This window comes from Oncorhynchus gorbuscha, linkage group LG24, assembly GCF_021184085.1.
Source record: "Oncorhynchus gorbuscha isolate QuinsamMale2020 ecotype Even-year linkage group LG24, OgorEven_v1.0, whole genome shotgun sequence".
In the NCBI taxonomy this organism is placed as follows: Eukaryota; Metazoa; Chordata; class Actinopteri; order Salmoniformes; family Salmonidae; genus Oncorhynchus; species Oncorhynchus gorbuscha.
The window spans coordinates 4,129,483-4,144,482 of NC_060196.1; the positions used below are offsets into that span (position 1 = coordinate 4,129,483).

Consider the following 15,000-nt stretch of genomic DNA (forward strand, 5'->3'; position numbering starts at 1 on the left):
ATGCATCGACAGAGGGGGGATACAGAGATGAGCTGGGAGAGACACATGTAAAGCTACCGTATCATACCGCGAGGTATACCTGTGGTGCATCGACAGAGGGGGGATACAGAGATGAGCTGGGAGAGACACATGTAAAGCTACCGTATCATACCGCGAGGTATACCTGTGATGCATCGACAGAGGGGGGATACAGAGATGAGCTGGGAGAGACACATGTAAATCTACCGTATCATACCGCGAGGTATACCTGTGATGCATCGACAGAGGGGGGATACAGAGATGAGCTGGGTGAGACACATGTAAATCTACCGTATCATACCGCGAGGTATACCTGTGATGCATCGACAGAGGGGGGATACAGAGATGAGCTGGGAGAGACACATGTAAAGCTACCGTATTATACTGCGAGGTATACCTGTGATGCATCGACAGAGGGGGGATACAGAGATGAGCTGGGAGAGACACATGTAAAGCTACCGTATCATACCGCGAGGCATACCTGTGATGCATCGACAGAGGGGGGATACAGAGATGAGCTGGGAGAGACACATGTAAAGCTACCGTATCATACCGCGAGGTATACCTGTGATGCATCGACAGAGGGGGGATACAGAGATGAGCTGGGAGAGACACATGGATGTCGTCAGGGAGAATGAGAGGAAAGGATCAAAATAAAGGAGGAGAGTACCGGGGAGAGGAACGCCCTGAGGGTGAGAGAGAAGGAAGAAAGATGTGTGAGCGAGAGAAGGAGACGGATAAGAGGAGGAGTCATAAGATGACATCCTCATCCCCTCGCTCTCCCTCTCTGGACGACCTGCTCAGAAAGGGGTGAAGAGTTCAGCTGCTTCAAAAGGATGCAGTGGTGGAAGACAACATGTCAGCTGGGGAGCGAAACAGCAGCAGCAGACAGAGACTGATCTTAGACCAGTTACCTCTTATTCAGCCAGGAGCGGGAGGGGTGATACTGCTGCTACATCTGTTCTCAGATCGGCTGGTACTGTAGCGTTCAATAATTCAGTACAATTATGATGCAACACTTGCACAGAGACTAATGGAGTGGTGTGTTTGTTACAGAGTGAGAGGGGGGCGGTTCAAAGACCCAATAGTCCCCTAAGGGGGTGAATGCCTAAAGATATCAGTGCCAATGTAAGACTAGATCTACCAGGGAGGAAATGAAGGAGAAAGGGAGGGAGGTGGGCACAGAGAGGGCAATAGCCAGGGCACTGAGGCAGTGTGGAACAGGCTTAGCATCAGGATACAGCAGTACAGTGGTGATGGAATGAAACGGCAGGGTCATGTCCTCCCACCCACCACTTGGGCTACATCAACATGTATTCCTGCACTTCATAAATCCAATCAGTTATTGTTATGCAGTACGTGTGGACAATTGATTGTCAGTGTACGGTTTAAACTATACTGAACAAAAATATAAACGGAACATGCAACAATTTCAACTGTTTTTACTGAGTTACAGTTCATTTAAGGAAATCTGTCCACTGAAAAGAATTAAGTCCTAATCGATGGATTTCACATGACTGGGCAGGGGCAGAGCCATGGGTCGGCCTGGAAGGGCATAGGCCCACCCACTTGGGAGCCAGGCTCACTGACTGGGGAGCCAGGCAAAGCCTATCAGAATGAGTTCTTCCCCACAAAAGGGTTTTTATTACAGACAGAAATACTTTTAAGTTGCACCAGCTGTCCGGGTGGCTGGTCGCACCTGCGTAATGATCATAATGATTAATCAGCATCTTGATATGCCACCTGTCAGGTGGATGGATGATCTTGGCAAAGGAGAATCACTCACTAACAGGGATGTAAACAAATGTGTGCACAACAATAAGCTTTTTGTGTGTATGGAACATTTCTGGATCTTTTATTTCAGCGCATGAAACCAACATTATACACGTTGGGTTTATATTTTTGTTCAGTATATACAGTATATATATATACAGTGGGCTCCAAAAATACTGGCACAAACAATACTTTAAAAAATATAAACAATATAATTAGAGAGATAAACTCAATATACCAACATGTGAAAAATACTGTACTTTATTCATGTTTTTATGGAACCCACCAAAATCATACAATTATTTTATTTAATACAAAATACATTTCACCAAAATCAAGGTTTCATAATTATTGGCACTCCTCATTTAGTACTTAGTGCCACCACCTTTTCCTGGAATGTTTGACAAGGTTAAGGAACACATTTGGAGGGATTTTGGACCATTCCTCTATGCAGACCTTTCAAGATCCTTCACAGTCTTCGGTTTGCCCTTATCAACTGCCCTCTTCCACTCAGCCCACAGGTTTTCCATTGGATTGAGGTCCGGCGACTGGGATGGCCACGGCAGAACATTGATTTTGTTGTCACAGAACCATTTCTGTGTGGATCTTGAGGTATGTCTTGGGTCATTGTCTTGTTGGAAAGTACACCTACGGCCAAGTCCCAGCCTTCTGGCAGAGACAACCAGATTGTCAGCCAAAATTGCCTGGTACTTGGTGGAATTCATTACGCCATCAATCCTAACCAGTGCCCCTCGACCTCTGAAATTAAAACAGCCCCAAAACATCACTGACCCACCACCATATTTCACCGTGAGTATGAGGTGCCTCTCCTTGTATGCATCTCTGTTTCGATGCCAAACATGCCGATGCTGTATATGACCAAAACATTCAATTTTGGTCTCATCTGATCAGAACACCTTCTTCCAATCATAATTTAAATGACCTTTAACAAACTCCAAGCGCTTGCGTCTGTCTTGGGGTCATTAAGGGCGTTCTTCTGGCAACCCGTCCAAAGAGCCTGTGGATGTGGAGGTGGCGTCTGATGGTGCTTTTTGAAACCTGGGTGACCCCAAGACGCCACCAAGGCCTGCAATTCTTTCACAGTGATTCTGGGGGTTTTGTTGCTTCTCTCACAATCCTCCTCCATATCCTTGGGGGCAAAATGCATTTGCGTCTTCTACCCGTGAGGTTTTCAACTGTTCCATATCTTTTGAATTGTTTAATAATTGCCGACAGTGCTCAGTGGTATATTCAATCGTTTGTGGATCTTCTTGTAGCCATTATCAGATTTACGAAGGTCTACGACCATCTGTCTCTTTTGAACTGCCAGTTCTTTTCTTTTCTTCATGTTGTTGGATGACAAAGGGATATTACATGCGTGTTACCTCATTTGTATTCACTAGCAAAAAAGGAAGTGATGTAATGGCTCAATATAGTTCCTTAACACTTAGATACACTTCAATAAGTGGAATTGAATTCCTGGTTTAATTTTGGTAGATGTTATTTACAATAATATTTAAGGGTGCCATTCATTTTGAAACCTTGATTTGGAAGACATTGATTTTTAAATAAATAAATAAATTCATTTGTTGGTTTCCATTGAAACATTAATAAAGTACAGTATTTTTCACATTTTGGTATTTTGAGTTTCTCTCTTTTAAAGTATTGGTTGTGCATTGCCAGTCAGGGGTGCCAGTAATTTTGGAGCCCACTATATTTTTGTTCAGTTCATATATATATATGAACTGAACAAAAATATAGACCTAAAATGTAAAAATGTTGGTTTCATTCGCTGAAAAAAAAGATCCAGAAATGTATATATCCAGAAATGAATATATATATATACACATACATACAGTCGTGGCCAAAGATTTTGAGTATGACACAAATATTAATTTTCACAATGTCTGCTGCCTCAGTTTGTATGATGGCAATTTGCATATACTCCAGGATGTTATGAAGAGTGATCAGATTAATTGCAAAGTCCCTCTTTGCCATGCAAATGAACCGAATCCCCCCAAAAACATTTCCACTGCATTTCAGCTCTGCCACAAAAGGACCAGCTGACATCATGTCAGCGATTCTCTCGTTAACACAGGTGTGAGTGTTGACAAGGACAAGGCTGGAGATCACTCTGTCATGCAGAAGCTTCAAAAGGAGGGTGGTGCTTGGAATCATTGTTCTTCCTCTGTCAAACATGGTTACCTGCAAGGAAACACGTGCCGTCATCATTGCTTTGCACAAAAAGGGCTTCACAGGCAAGGATATTGCCAGTGAGATTGCACCTAAATCAACCAATTATTGGATCCTCAAAAACTTCAAAGAGAGCGGTTCAATTGTTGTGAAGAAGATTTCAAGGTGCCCAAGAAAGTCCAGCAAGCGCCAGGACCATCTCCTAAAGTTGATTCAGCTGCGGGATCGGGGCACCACCAGTACAGAGCTTGCTCAGGAATGGCAGCAGGCAGATGTGAGTGCATCTCCACGCACAGTGAGGCAAAGACTTTTGGAGGATGGCCTGGTGTCAAGGGCAGCAAAGAAGCCACTTCTCTCCAGGAAAAACATCAGGGACAGATTGATATTCTGCAAAAGGTACAGGGATTGGACTGCTGAGGACTGGGGTAAAGTCATTTTCTCTGATGAATCCCCTTTCCAATTGTTTGGGGCACCCGTAAAAAAAGCTTGTCCGGAGAAGACAAGGTGAGTGCTACCATCAGTCCTGTGTCATGCCATCAGTAAAGCATCCTGAGACCATTCATGTGTGGGGTTGCTTCTCAGCCAAGGGAGTGCTCACTCACAATTGTGCATAAAAACACAGCCATGAATAAAGAATGGTACCCACACATCCTCAAAGAGCAACTTCTCCCAACCACCCCATTGATAATTCCATTGAGAACTTGTGGTCAATCATCAAGAGGCGGGTGGACAAACAAAAATCCACAAATTCTGACAAACTCCAAGCATTGATTATGCAAGAATGGGCTGCCATCAGTCAGGATGTGGCCCAGAAGTTAATTGACAGCATGCCAGGGCGGATTGCAAGAGGTCTTGAAAAAGAAGGGTCAACACTGCAAATATTGACTCTTTGCATCAACTTCATGTAATTGTCAATAAAAGCCTTTAAACACTTATGAAATGCTTGTAATTATACTTCAGTATTCCATAGTAACATCTGACAAAAATATCTAAAGACACTGAGGCAGCAGACTTTGTGAAAATGTATATTTGTGTCACTCTCAAAACTTTTGGCCACAACTGTACTTTGGTGCGAAAAGTGCAAATCAATCCCAGAACAACAGCAAAGGACCCTGTGAGGATGCTGGAGGAAACAGGTACAAACGTATCTATATCCACAGTAAAACGAGTCCTATATCAACATAACCTGAAAGGCCAATCAGCAAGGAAGAAGCCACCGCTCCAAAACCACCATAAAAAAGCCAGACTGCGGTTTGCAACTGCACATGGTGACAAATATCGTACTTTTTGTAGAAATATCCTCTGGTCTGATGAAACAAAAATAGAACTGCTTGGCCATAATGACCGAGTTAGGTTTGGAGGAAAAAGGGGGAGGCTTGCAAGCCAAAGAACACCATCCCAACCGGGATGTGACAATAACAAAAGTTTATCTCAATACTTTGTGATATACCCTTTGTTGGCAATGAGGTCGAATCTTTTCTGTAAGTCTTCACAAGGTTTTCACACACTGTTGCTGGTAATTTGGCCCATTCCTCCATGCAGATCTCCTCTAGAGCAGTGATGTTTTGGGGTTGTTGCTGGGCAACACGGACTTTCAACTCCCTCCAAAGATTTTCTATGGGGTTGAGATCTGGAGACTGGCTAGGCCACTCCAGGACCTTGAAATGCTTCTTACGAAGTCACTCCTTCATTGCCAGGGCGGTGTGTTTGGGATCATTGTCATGCTGATAGACCCAGCCACGTTTCATCTTCAATGCCCTTGCTGATGGAAGGAGGTTTTCACTCAAAATCTCACGATACATGGTCCCATTCATTCTTTCCTTTACACGGATCAGTCGTCCCGGTCCTTTTGCAGAAAAACAGCCCCAAAGCATGATGTTTCCACCCCCATGCTTCACAGTAGGTATGGTGTTCTTTGGATGCAACTCAGCATTCTTTGTCCTCCAAACACGACGAGTTGAGTTTTTACCAAAAAGTTAGATTTTGTTTTCATCTGACCATATGACATTCTCCCAATCTTCTTCTGGATCATCCAAATGCTCTCTAGCAAACTTTAGACGGGCCTGGACATGTACTGGCTTAAGCAGGGGGACACGTCCGGCACTGCTGGATTTGAGTCCTTGGCGGCGTAGTATGTTACTGATGGTAGGCTTTGTTACTTTTGTCCCAGCTCTCTGCAGGTCATTCACTAGGTCCCCCCATGTGGTTCTGGGATTTTGCTCACCGTTCTTGGATCCTCACTGAACTTCTGGAGAGAGTTTGCTGCACTTAAAGTAAAGGGGCTGAATAATTTTGCACGCCCAATTTTTCAGTTTTTGATTTGTTAAAAAAGTTTGAAATATCCAATAAATGTCATTCCACTTCATGATTGTGTACCACTTGTTGTTGATTCTTCACAAAAAAATACAGTTTTATATCTTTATGTTTGAAGCCTGAAATGTGGCAAAAGGTCGCAAAGTTCAAGGGGGCCGAATACTTTCGCAAGGCACTGTATGTCATGCATGCAATAAAATGCAAATGAATTACTTAAAAATCAAACAATGTGATTTTCTGGATTTTTGTTTTAGATTCCGTCTCTCACAGTTGAAGTGTACCTATGATAAAACATTACAGACCCCTATATGCTTTGTAAGTAGGAAAACCTGCAAAATTGGCAGTGTATCAAATACTTGTTCTCCCCACTGTACGTACGTGGGGAGAACAAGTATTTGATACACTGCCAATACACTACACTGCCGATACACTACACTACATACATACATACATACATACATACATACATACATACATACATACATACATACATACATACATACATACATACATACATACATACATACATACATACATACATACATGCATGCATGCATACATACATCAAAGCTATGGAATCATGTAGTAACCAAAAATAAGTGTTCAACAAATCAAAATACATTTTCTATTTGAGATTCTTCAAAGTAGCCACCCTTTGCCTTGATGACAGCTTTGCACACTCTTAGCATTCCCTCAACCAACTTAACCTGGAATGCCTTTCCCAGTGAAAGTTACGCCCCTGCTTTGTCCTATTCTGGTCTGTATGTGTGTGTGAGAGTGTATCCTGTAGTCCAACATCTTTGACAAGACGTCATCAGGTTCTACTACAGCCCACATCATTTTAACCACACGACCCCAACTGGGATGCCATGTCAGGTACACTCGTCTTAATTAGCAAGGTAATGGCCTTGGGCGCTGAGGGCAACAAAAGACGAAACGGAGTGGGGTATATTGGGACGGAAATAGGCTCACTGCTAGGAGAAGGGTGTGATTTCACACCCATGGTGGGGGGTAGGGGGAGATGAAACCAGGGACAGTGGGTGGCAGGGACATCATCACCCACACTTTGCCAGCCTGCCTGCCTGGGCCAAAGGGTATCACTCAAGGCACTGTAACCCCCCCAGACCCCCCCTCCTCCCAGTCCCCTGATGTCCTTCTGTACCCTCTATACCAGTACCCATCTGCTAACAGGCACTAGCAGGCGTTAGCCAGCAACACAGGGGACTGCTTAGCCCTACTGTAATTAGCCCCTAGACGCTAACCGTGCTAACAGCATGTTTTAAAACAGATGTAGGGGGTGGAGAGAGAGCACTACCGCCACCACCGTCATTTGATAAGGAGAGAGAGAGAAAGAACCAAAAGAGAGAGAAACAGAAGTGACCTAGTTAAAGCAGTGATGCAACACATTACAGTACACAATGGCCAGTTTTGATGCCAGTCCTCCTTGCTCTCCTGATGGTTGCCTTGGTCAACTGAAAAGGAGCTAGTCCGGTCATTTAATTACATCTAGCCTATTCCATATTAGTGGGTTTAAGGAGGAGCCTCTCTGGTTTACAATCCATTTAACCAGTCTATTGTAAGATCTCCAGTTTTTTTTTCAATCTGTGCTCAATGGCACCCATGTGACTTTCTTTTAGCCAACAGCGTGCCTCCCTGCGCAGGAGTTGACCTCGGCAAGGGGTCAGAGGTGACGGAGTAGACGCCCTTGGAACCTCGTAGCCGTGTGACGCAGATGACTCATACGGAGTTTACCTTCCCCTTGGCCTCCCCCTCCTCCTCCCCCGTTCCTCTCTCTAACCTCAAGGCCGTCTGACTGAGGGGCCAGACTCACTGTCACAGCCATCACACCAGACAACCTTCTCTCCTACTCCCTCAGACGACCCTGCTGCTGTTGTCATGACAATGGACGACGGCACTACTCTCTCTACTAAGCTCCGGGAGGGGGGGAGCACAATGAAAGATATTTGAAGTATTAAAGGTAGAATCCTTGATTTTTCTCGGCGCATGCTGCCAAATTACAAAGGCTAACAGGCTAGCTGGCTAATGTTAAACTACACTGACAGGCTAGGCTCTGAATGCTAGCGGAGGCTAAAGGAGGATGTGGTGGTGTGGTGAGCATGTCGGCCCAGAGGTGGGGAATGATGGTGAGGAAACAGAGCAAAGGACAAGCAGCAGTAGTGGAGGAATCACTCAGAGACTTTCCACCTCCTCTCTGTTCATCTCACACACACACACACACACACACACACACACACACACACACACACACACACACACACACACACACACACACACACACACACACACACACACACACACACACACACACACACACACACACACACACACACACACACACACACACACACACACGGTGTATAGTGTAGCAGCGCTCCCATGCAGTGACTATGACTCACTGTAGACACAGGGCGACCCAGAGAGAACAAGAGAACAGAACAATGGCAGCTGGTGTGTGACGGTACAGGATGAGATGAGGGGCCATGAAGCTGAGAGATCACTGTACTGTTATCAACTGCTGTGTTACACTACACACCCCGCAGCAAAACACACACACAGCACTGTTCCCTCGGAGCATGGAATTACATGAAATCAAGAGATCACACACACACAGGATAACACCCACCCACCACCAACATCTACATCACGCACAACCTACAAGCTACACACAGACACACATTTGAATCAATTAAGACACTTGATTAGCGGAGAGACACACTGAGCTCTCACACTGTGGACAAACACATGCCCAACACACACGTGTGATCTGTGCCACACGCTTGACCACACTTTCAGCTAAAATGAAATAAGCAGATAGTGTAGCCTATCTCTGTCTCATATAGTCGAGGGTGAGAGGGGCCTCTCGTATGACATAACCTGTACTGCAGCAGAAATAACAGAGAACATGCTAAAACTAGAAGACGGTTTAGGACAGGGTGTTCTTTCGTCCCTCCGTCATCTCTGTTTTCATAGAGAGGGGCGAGGGTGAGAGGGGGGCCAGGTTTGAGGTTCACTGTAGCGCAACGTTGGAGATGGACCCAGCATCCATCGATTGGTTTGTTTCGGACGGGGGACCGCAGGACGGGAAAAGGATATTGACTGAACAACATGAAAAATAATTGACCCTTCTGCCCCATCTTCCACCCAAAAAAACTTGAGAGGAGGAGGAGGAGGCAGGAGGGAAAGAGAGAGAACAGAAACCGGGGGAGAGAGAAAAAGAAAGAAAAACAGAAGGAAGTGGAGAGGAATACGCAGGAGGGAGAGAAAGAGAACTGAGGTGTTGAGAGAGGACTTTGACCTGGATATTACCATGAGAGGACACAAAGGCTTTGGTGCCAAAATAGAGCGCTTTGAGTCTCAGTGTAAGAGATAAACTTTTCCCAGTACAATGGTTTTCACCTGTACTGTGCCTCACGTTTGACAACTGTTCCATTTGACTTCTCTACATACAATGCTTTTACCCGTGTCATTACATGGCAGGGACCTGGGTCACCTTTGACCTCTCTACTGATTCATTCCTATTGGCTGATTTAAGGCACTAACTGTACCATGTTAACCCAGTCACGAGCAGAATAGATTGAGGACTACCCTTTCACTGCAATCTCCAGATCAACATGGGTGAATTATATACTCAGATGTGCGAGATCACTGAGTAGAGTTTTAAAAGACTTGCACGCCTTGTCAGTTCATAGGTCAACTTAAGGTTTGTGGAGCTCTTTTGAATCCAATCCAATCTCTACTTGCACTATCCTATATAGAGAAACATCAACTATGTTCTAACTATTTTTTTGATCAAATTGGCTGTGAATGTGTGTATTGTGCTGTCAATAAAACACTTCTAACCCGGAACACATACACACACCCCCCCCAACCCACACACACAGCCCATTACCTTACCTGATAGCTTCATCAGCAGCTCCGACGCTACCTTGAAGTTGATGTCCTGGCTGAGGAGACTGTTCTTGTTCCCCATGGGGCTTCCCTCGCGTCCCTTCAGGGTCCCCCTGTGGCCCCCACTGTCTGTTGTGACCTCTGCTGGACCTGTGGCCCCCAGCGCCACGCCCTTCTCCTGGTAGAAGGAGGAGTAGCTGGGCTGGCTCCGGGGGCTTCTCCGCACCTCTTCCTCATCTTCCTCTGCCTGGGGTTCCTGCTTCAGATGGAAGGACTGTGGAGCCTTCAGGGCTTCCTTCTGGTTGGCCGCTATACAGAGAGAGGGGGAGGGTTAGAGAGAGAGGGGGAGGGAGGGTTAGAGGGGGGTGAGAGAGAGTTAAAGGATAACGAGAAGGTTGGTGAGGAGGAAAAGGTGAGGAGGAGAGAGGGGAAGAGGACAAATGAAAGAGGAGAGAGGAGGAGGTGGGAGGGAAAAGGGAGAGAGAGTAGAGCCAGATTGGTGAGAGAGGTGATTGTCAAGAGGAATGAGAGGGACGACGAGGACAGAGAGAGGGTTGAGGAGGGTTGTGTGTGAGAGATCCTCAACTATTTGTGGAACGATACAGTGTGGACTGTTGCAGAAGAGCAGGGTTCAACTGGGGTTTTTCCATGTGACAGTTGATCACATAAACCCAACAATAACATAACGCTGGTCACATGGCACAACACGTGGCCGTGTGTCTGCATTCTACTGTCTTCTGTGTTCTTAGTGTGTACCTCAAACCACACACACACACTGACCATTAACATGTGAGAGAGAGAGCCGATCAGATTGAGGATGAGAGTAGGTTTTGTAAGCAGTCTGTTATTTAGAGAGAGAACTAAAAGTCCCTGGTCTGGACCATCAGTGAACAGTGAATCCTAGGATCCTGGAGCACAGATGGTAGGACCTAATGACTGACTCTCTCACTCTGTCCAGGTCTGCAGGGCATCTCTAACCAAATCCTCTCCTCCCCTTCTCTTTCTCTCCATCTTTATTTCACACATACACATACATACACTTAAGTTAGGCTTGCTAATACACAGATAATAATCAAACTAAATATCACACACGTGTGTGTGTGTGTGTGTGTGTGTGTGTGTGTGTGTGTGTGTGTGTGTGTGTGTGTGTGTGTGTGTGTGTGTGTGTGTGTGTGTGTGTGTGTGTGTGTGTGTGTGTGTGTGTGTGTGTGTGTGTGTGTGTGTGTGTGTGTGTGTGTGTGTGTGTGGGGAAACTGGGTCACATCTAATCCCGCCTTAGATGAATAATTAATAATAATTAGACATGGCGCAACTTCTGATCTCTGCCAAGAAAACCCAGAGACCACGGTGCATCAACGCTTTGTGGTGATGGTTCTCTTACTCTCGGTCTCTCACTGCTCTCTCTCACACACTTGGGTCTGTTATCAGTCTTGGGTCGACGGCTGTCCCGTTTCCTCCAGCCCCACTATAGATCCTCTACCCTGCTCACCCCCCTCACTCCCTCCCGTCACACCTAACATCTCTGGCCGCCACAGGCCTGCAGCGGGGCCACCCCCCCCTGCCCGTGTCATAAATCTGTGGCAGCTCCGGCCATCTGATTAATGATGATGCACGCTGGAGGGACAGAGGGGGACAGAGCGCTCAGGTAAGGGAGGACAGGAGCCACACTGGCAGAACCTCCCTGTGGGTGGACCTGCTAGACCTAAACCGCCCATGCTGTGCCACTGGGCTGTGCTGGTGGAGGCTTGTAGTGGGGGGAGGGGTGTGTGAGGCCAAGTGGGAGGCTTGCGAATGGGGGACAGTGACTTTCACGTCAAGGGGGTAGGGGTCGCGGCAGCACCACCAGCTGGAAATGTCACACTGTCAGATGTCAGCGGGCAGGCTCGATGGTGGAGTGTGTGTGTGTGTGTGTGTGTGTGTGTGTGTGTGTGTGTGTGTGTGTGTGTGTGTGTGTGTGTGTGTGTGTGTGTGTGTGTGTGTGTGTGTGTGTGTGTGTGTGTGTGTGTGTGTGTCGGATGTCAGCGGGCAGGCTAAGTATAACCTGGTCAGCACCTGGAAGGACGTCCTCTAATTAGGAGTGTGTTCAGGCCGTGTTGGATCAGACAGGGACATCACGCTTCACTGTGGCCCTGGCGAGGCCTACACACACACACACACACACACACACACACACACACCAACTCTATTACAGATGACCTGCACGCGCACACACACACCCCCCACCGACGGTACTCCACCGGAACAATAACAACCATCAAGACGCAGTGGACGTGGTGCTTACACACACAAAGTCACTCCACTACAATGACCTTTTTGGGCCCTATAAATAGCATCGTATTTAAACTCTCCCAATCTGAGTTACAGAGATTACTCAATTATTTAGTACCCTAATGTGACGTTTTTCATTTCTCCAGTTGGGAACTCAAGTAACACAAAAAACACAAGTGTACCTTATCTATTCCACTTACCAGATGCTTTTTCCCTGCAGGAATCTAACCTATGACGTTGACATTGCTAGAGCCACGCTCTTACCAACTGAGCCACACAGGACTGCTGCTGCTACTACTGCTGCTGCTACTACTGCTGCTGCTACTACTGCTGCTACTACTGCTGCTGCTACTACTGCTGCTGCTACTACTGCTGCTACTACTACTGCTGCTACTACTGCTGCTGCTACTACTGCTGCTACTACTACTGCTGCTACTGCTGCTGCTACTACTACTGCTGCTGCTACTACTGCTGCTACTACTACTGCTGCTGCTACTGCTGCTGCTACTACTGCTGCTGCTACTACTGCTGCTGCTACTACTGCTGCTACTACTGCTGCTGCTACTACTGCTGCTACTACTACTGCTGCTGCTACTACTGCTGCTACTACTGCTGCTGCTACTACTGCTGCTACTGCTACTACTATGACTACTGCTACTACTATGACTACTGCTACTACTATGACTACTGCTGCTACGACTACTGCTGCTACGACTACTGCTGCTACGACTACTGCTGCTACGACTACTGCTGCTACTACTGCTGCTGCTACTACTGCTGCTGCTATGACTGCTGCTACTGCTACTACTATGACTACTGCTACTACTATGACTACTGCTGCTACGACTACTGCTGCTATGACTACTGCTGCTACTACTACTACTACTGCTACTACAACTACTGCTACCACTGCTACTGCTACTACTATGACTACTGCTGCTACGACTACTGCTGCTACTACTACTATGACTACTGCTGCTACGACTACTGCTGCTACTACTACTACGACTACTACTGCTGCTACGACTACTGCTGCTACTACTACCACTGCTGCTACGACTACTGCTGCTACTACGACCACTGCTGCTACTACGACTACTGCTGCTACTACTACCACTGCTACTGCTACTACTATGACTACTGCTGCTACGACTACTGCTGCTACTACTAAACACAAGTGTACCTTATCTATTCCACTTACGACTACGGCTACTACTACCACTGCTACTATGACTACTGCTGCTACTACTACCACTGCTACTACGACTACTGCTACTACGACTACTGCTGCTACTACTATGACTACTGCTGCTACGACTACTGCTGCTACTACTACCACTGCTGCTACGACTACTGCTGCTACTACGACTACTGCTACTACTACCACTGCTACTGCTACTACTATGACTTCTGCTGCTACGACTACTGCTACTACTACTACTACAACTACTGCTACTACTACCACTGCTAATACGACTACTGCTGCTACTACTACCACTGCTACTACGACTACTGCTACTACGACTACTACGACTACCGCTGCTACTACGACTACTGCTGCTACTACTACCACTGCTACTACAACTACTGCTACTGCTGCTACTACTACCACTGCTACTACGACTTCTGCTACTGCTGCTGCTACTACTGCTACTACTACCACTGCTACTACGACTACTGCTGCTACTACTACCACTGCTACTACTGCTGCTACTACTACCCCTGCTACTACGACTACTGCTACTACTACTGCTACTGCTGCTACTACTACCACTGCTACTACGACTACTGCTGCTACTACTACTACCACTGCTACTGCTACTATGACTACTGTTGCTACTACTACCACTGCTACTGCTAATACTACTGCTACTACTACTGCTACTACTACCACTGCTACTACTACCACGACCACTGCTGCTACTACTACGACTGCTACTACTACCACTGCTACTGCTACTACTACTACTACTACCACTGCTACTACTACTACTGCTGCTGCTATGACTGCTGCTACTACTGCTGCTGCTATGACTGCTGCTACTACTGCTGCTACTACTGCTGCTGCTATGACTGCTGCTGCTACTGCTGCTGCTATGACTGCTGCTACTACTGCTGCTGCTATGACTGCTGCTACTACTGCTGCTGCTATGACTGCTGCTACTACTGCTGCTACTACTGCTACTACTATGACTGCTGCTGCTACTGCTGCTGCTATGACTGCTGCTACTACTGCTGCTGCTATGACTGCTGCTACTGCTACTACTATGACTACTGCTACTACTATGACTACTGCTGCTACGACTACTGCTACTACTACTACTACTACCACTGCTACTACTACTACTGCTGCTGCTATGACTGCTGCTACTACTGCTGCTGCTATGACTGCTGCTACTACTGCTGCTACTACTGCTACTACTATGACTGCTGCTGCTACTGCTGCTGCTATGACTGCTGCTACTACTGCTGCTGCTATGACTGCTGCTACTGCTACTACTATGACTACTGCTACTACTATGACTA

The 15,000-nt window shown here is 46.5% G+C and overlaps 1 protein-coding gene across 1 annotated transcript in view; it reads right to left on the reverse strand.

The window, feature by feature from the left end:
* LOC124013285 (zinc finger protein 827-like) overlaps window positions 1-15,000 on the reverse strand; it is a 125,496-nt gene that overhangs the window by 43,035 nt on the left and 67,461 nt on the right. Inside the window, exon 5 of the mRNA XM_046327551.1 lies at window positions 10,213-10,515. Coding sequence (XP_046183507.1) covers window positions 10,213-10,515 — 303 coding nt within the window. The remainder of the gene's footprint in view (window positions 1-10,212; window positions 10,516-15,000) is intronic.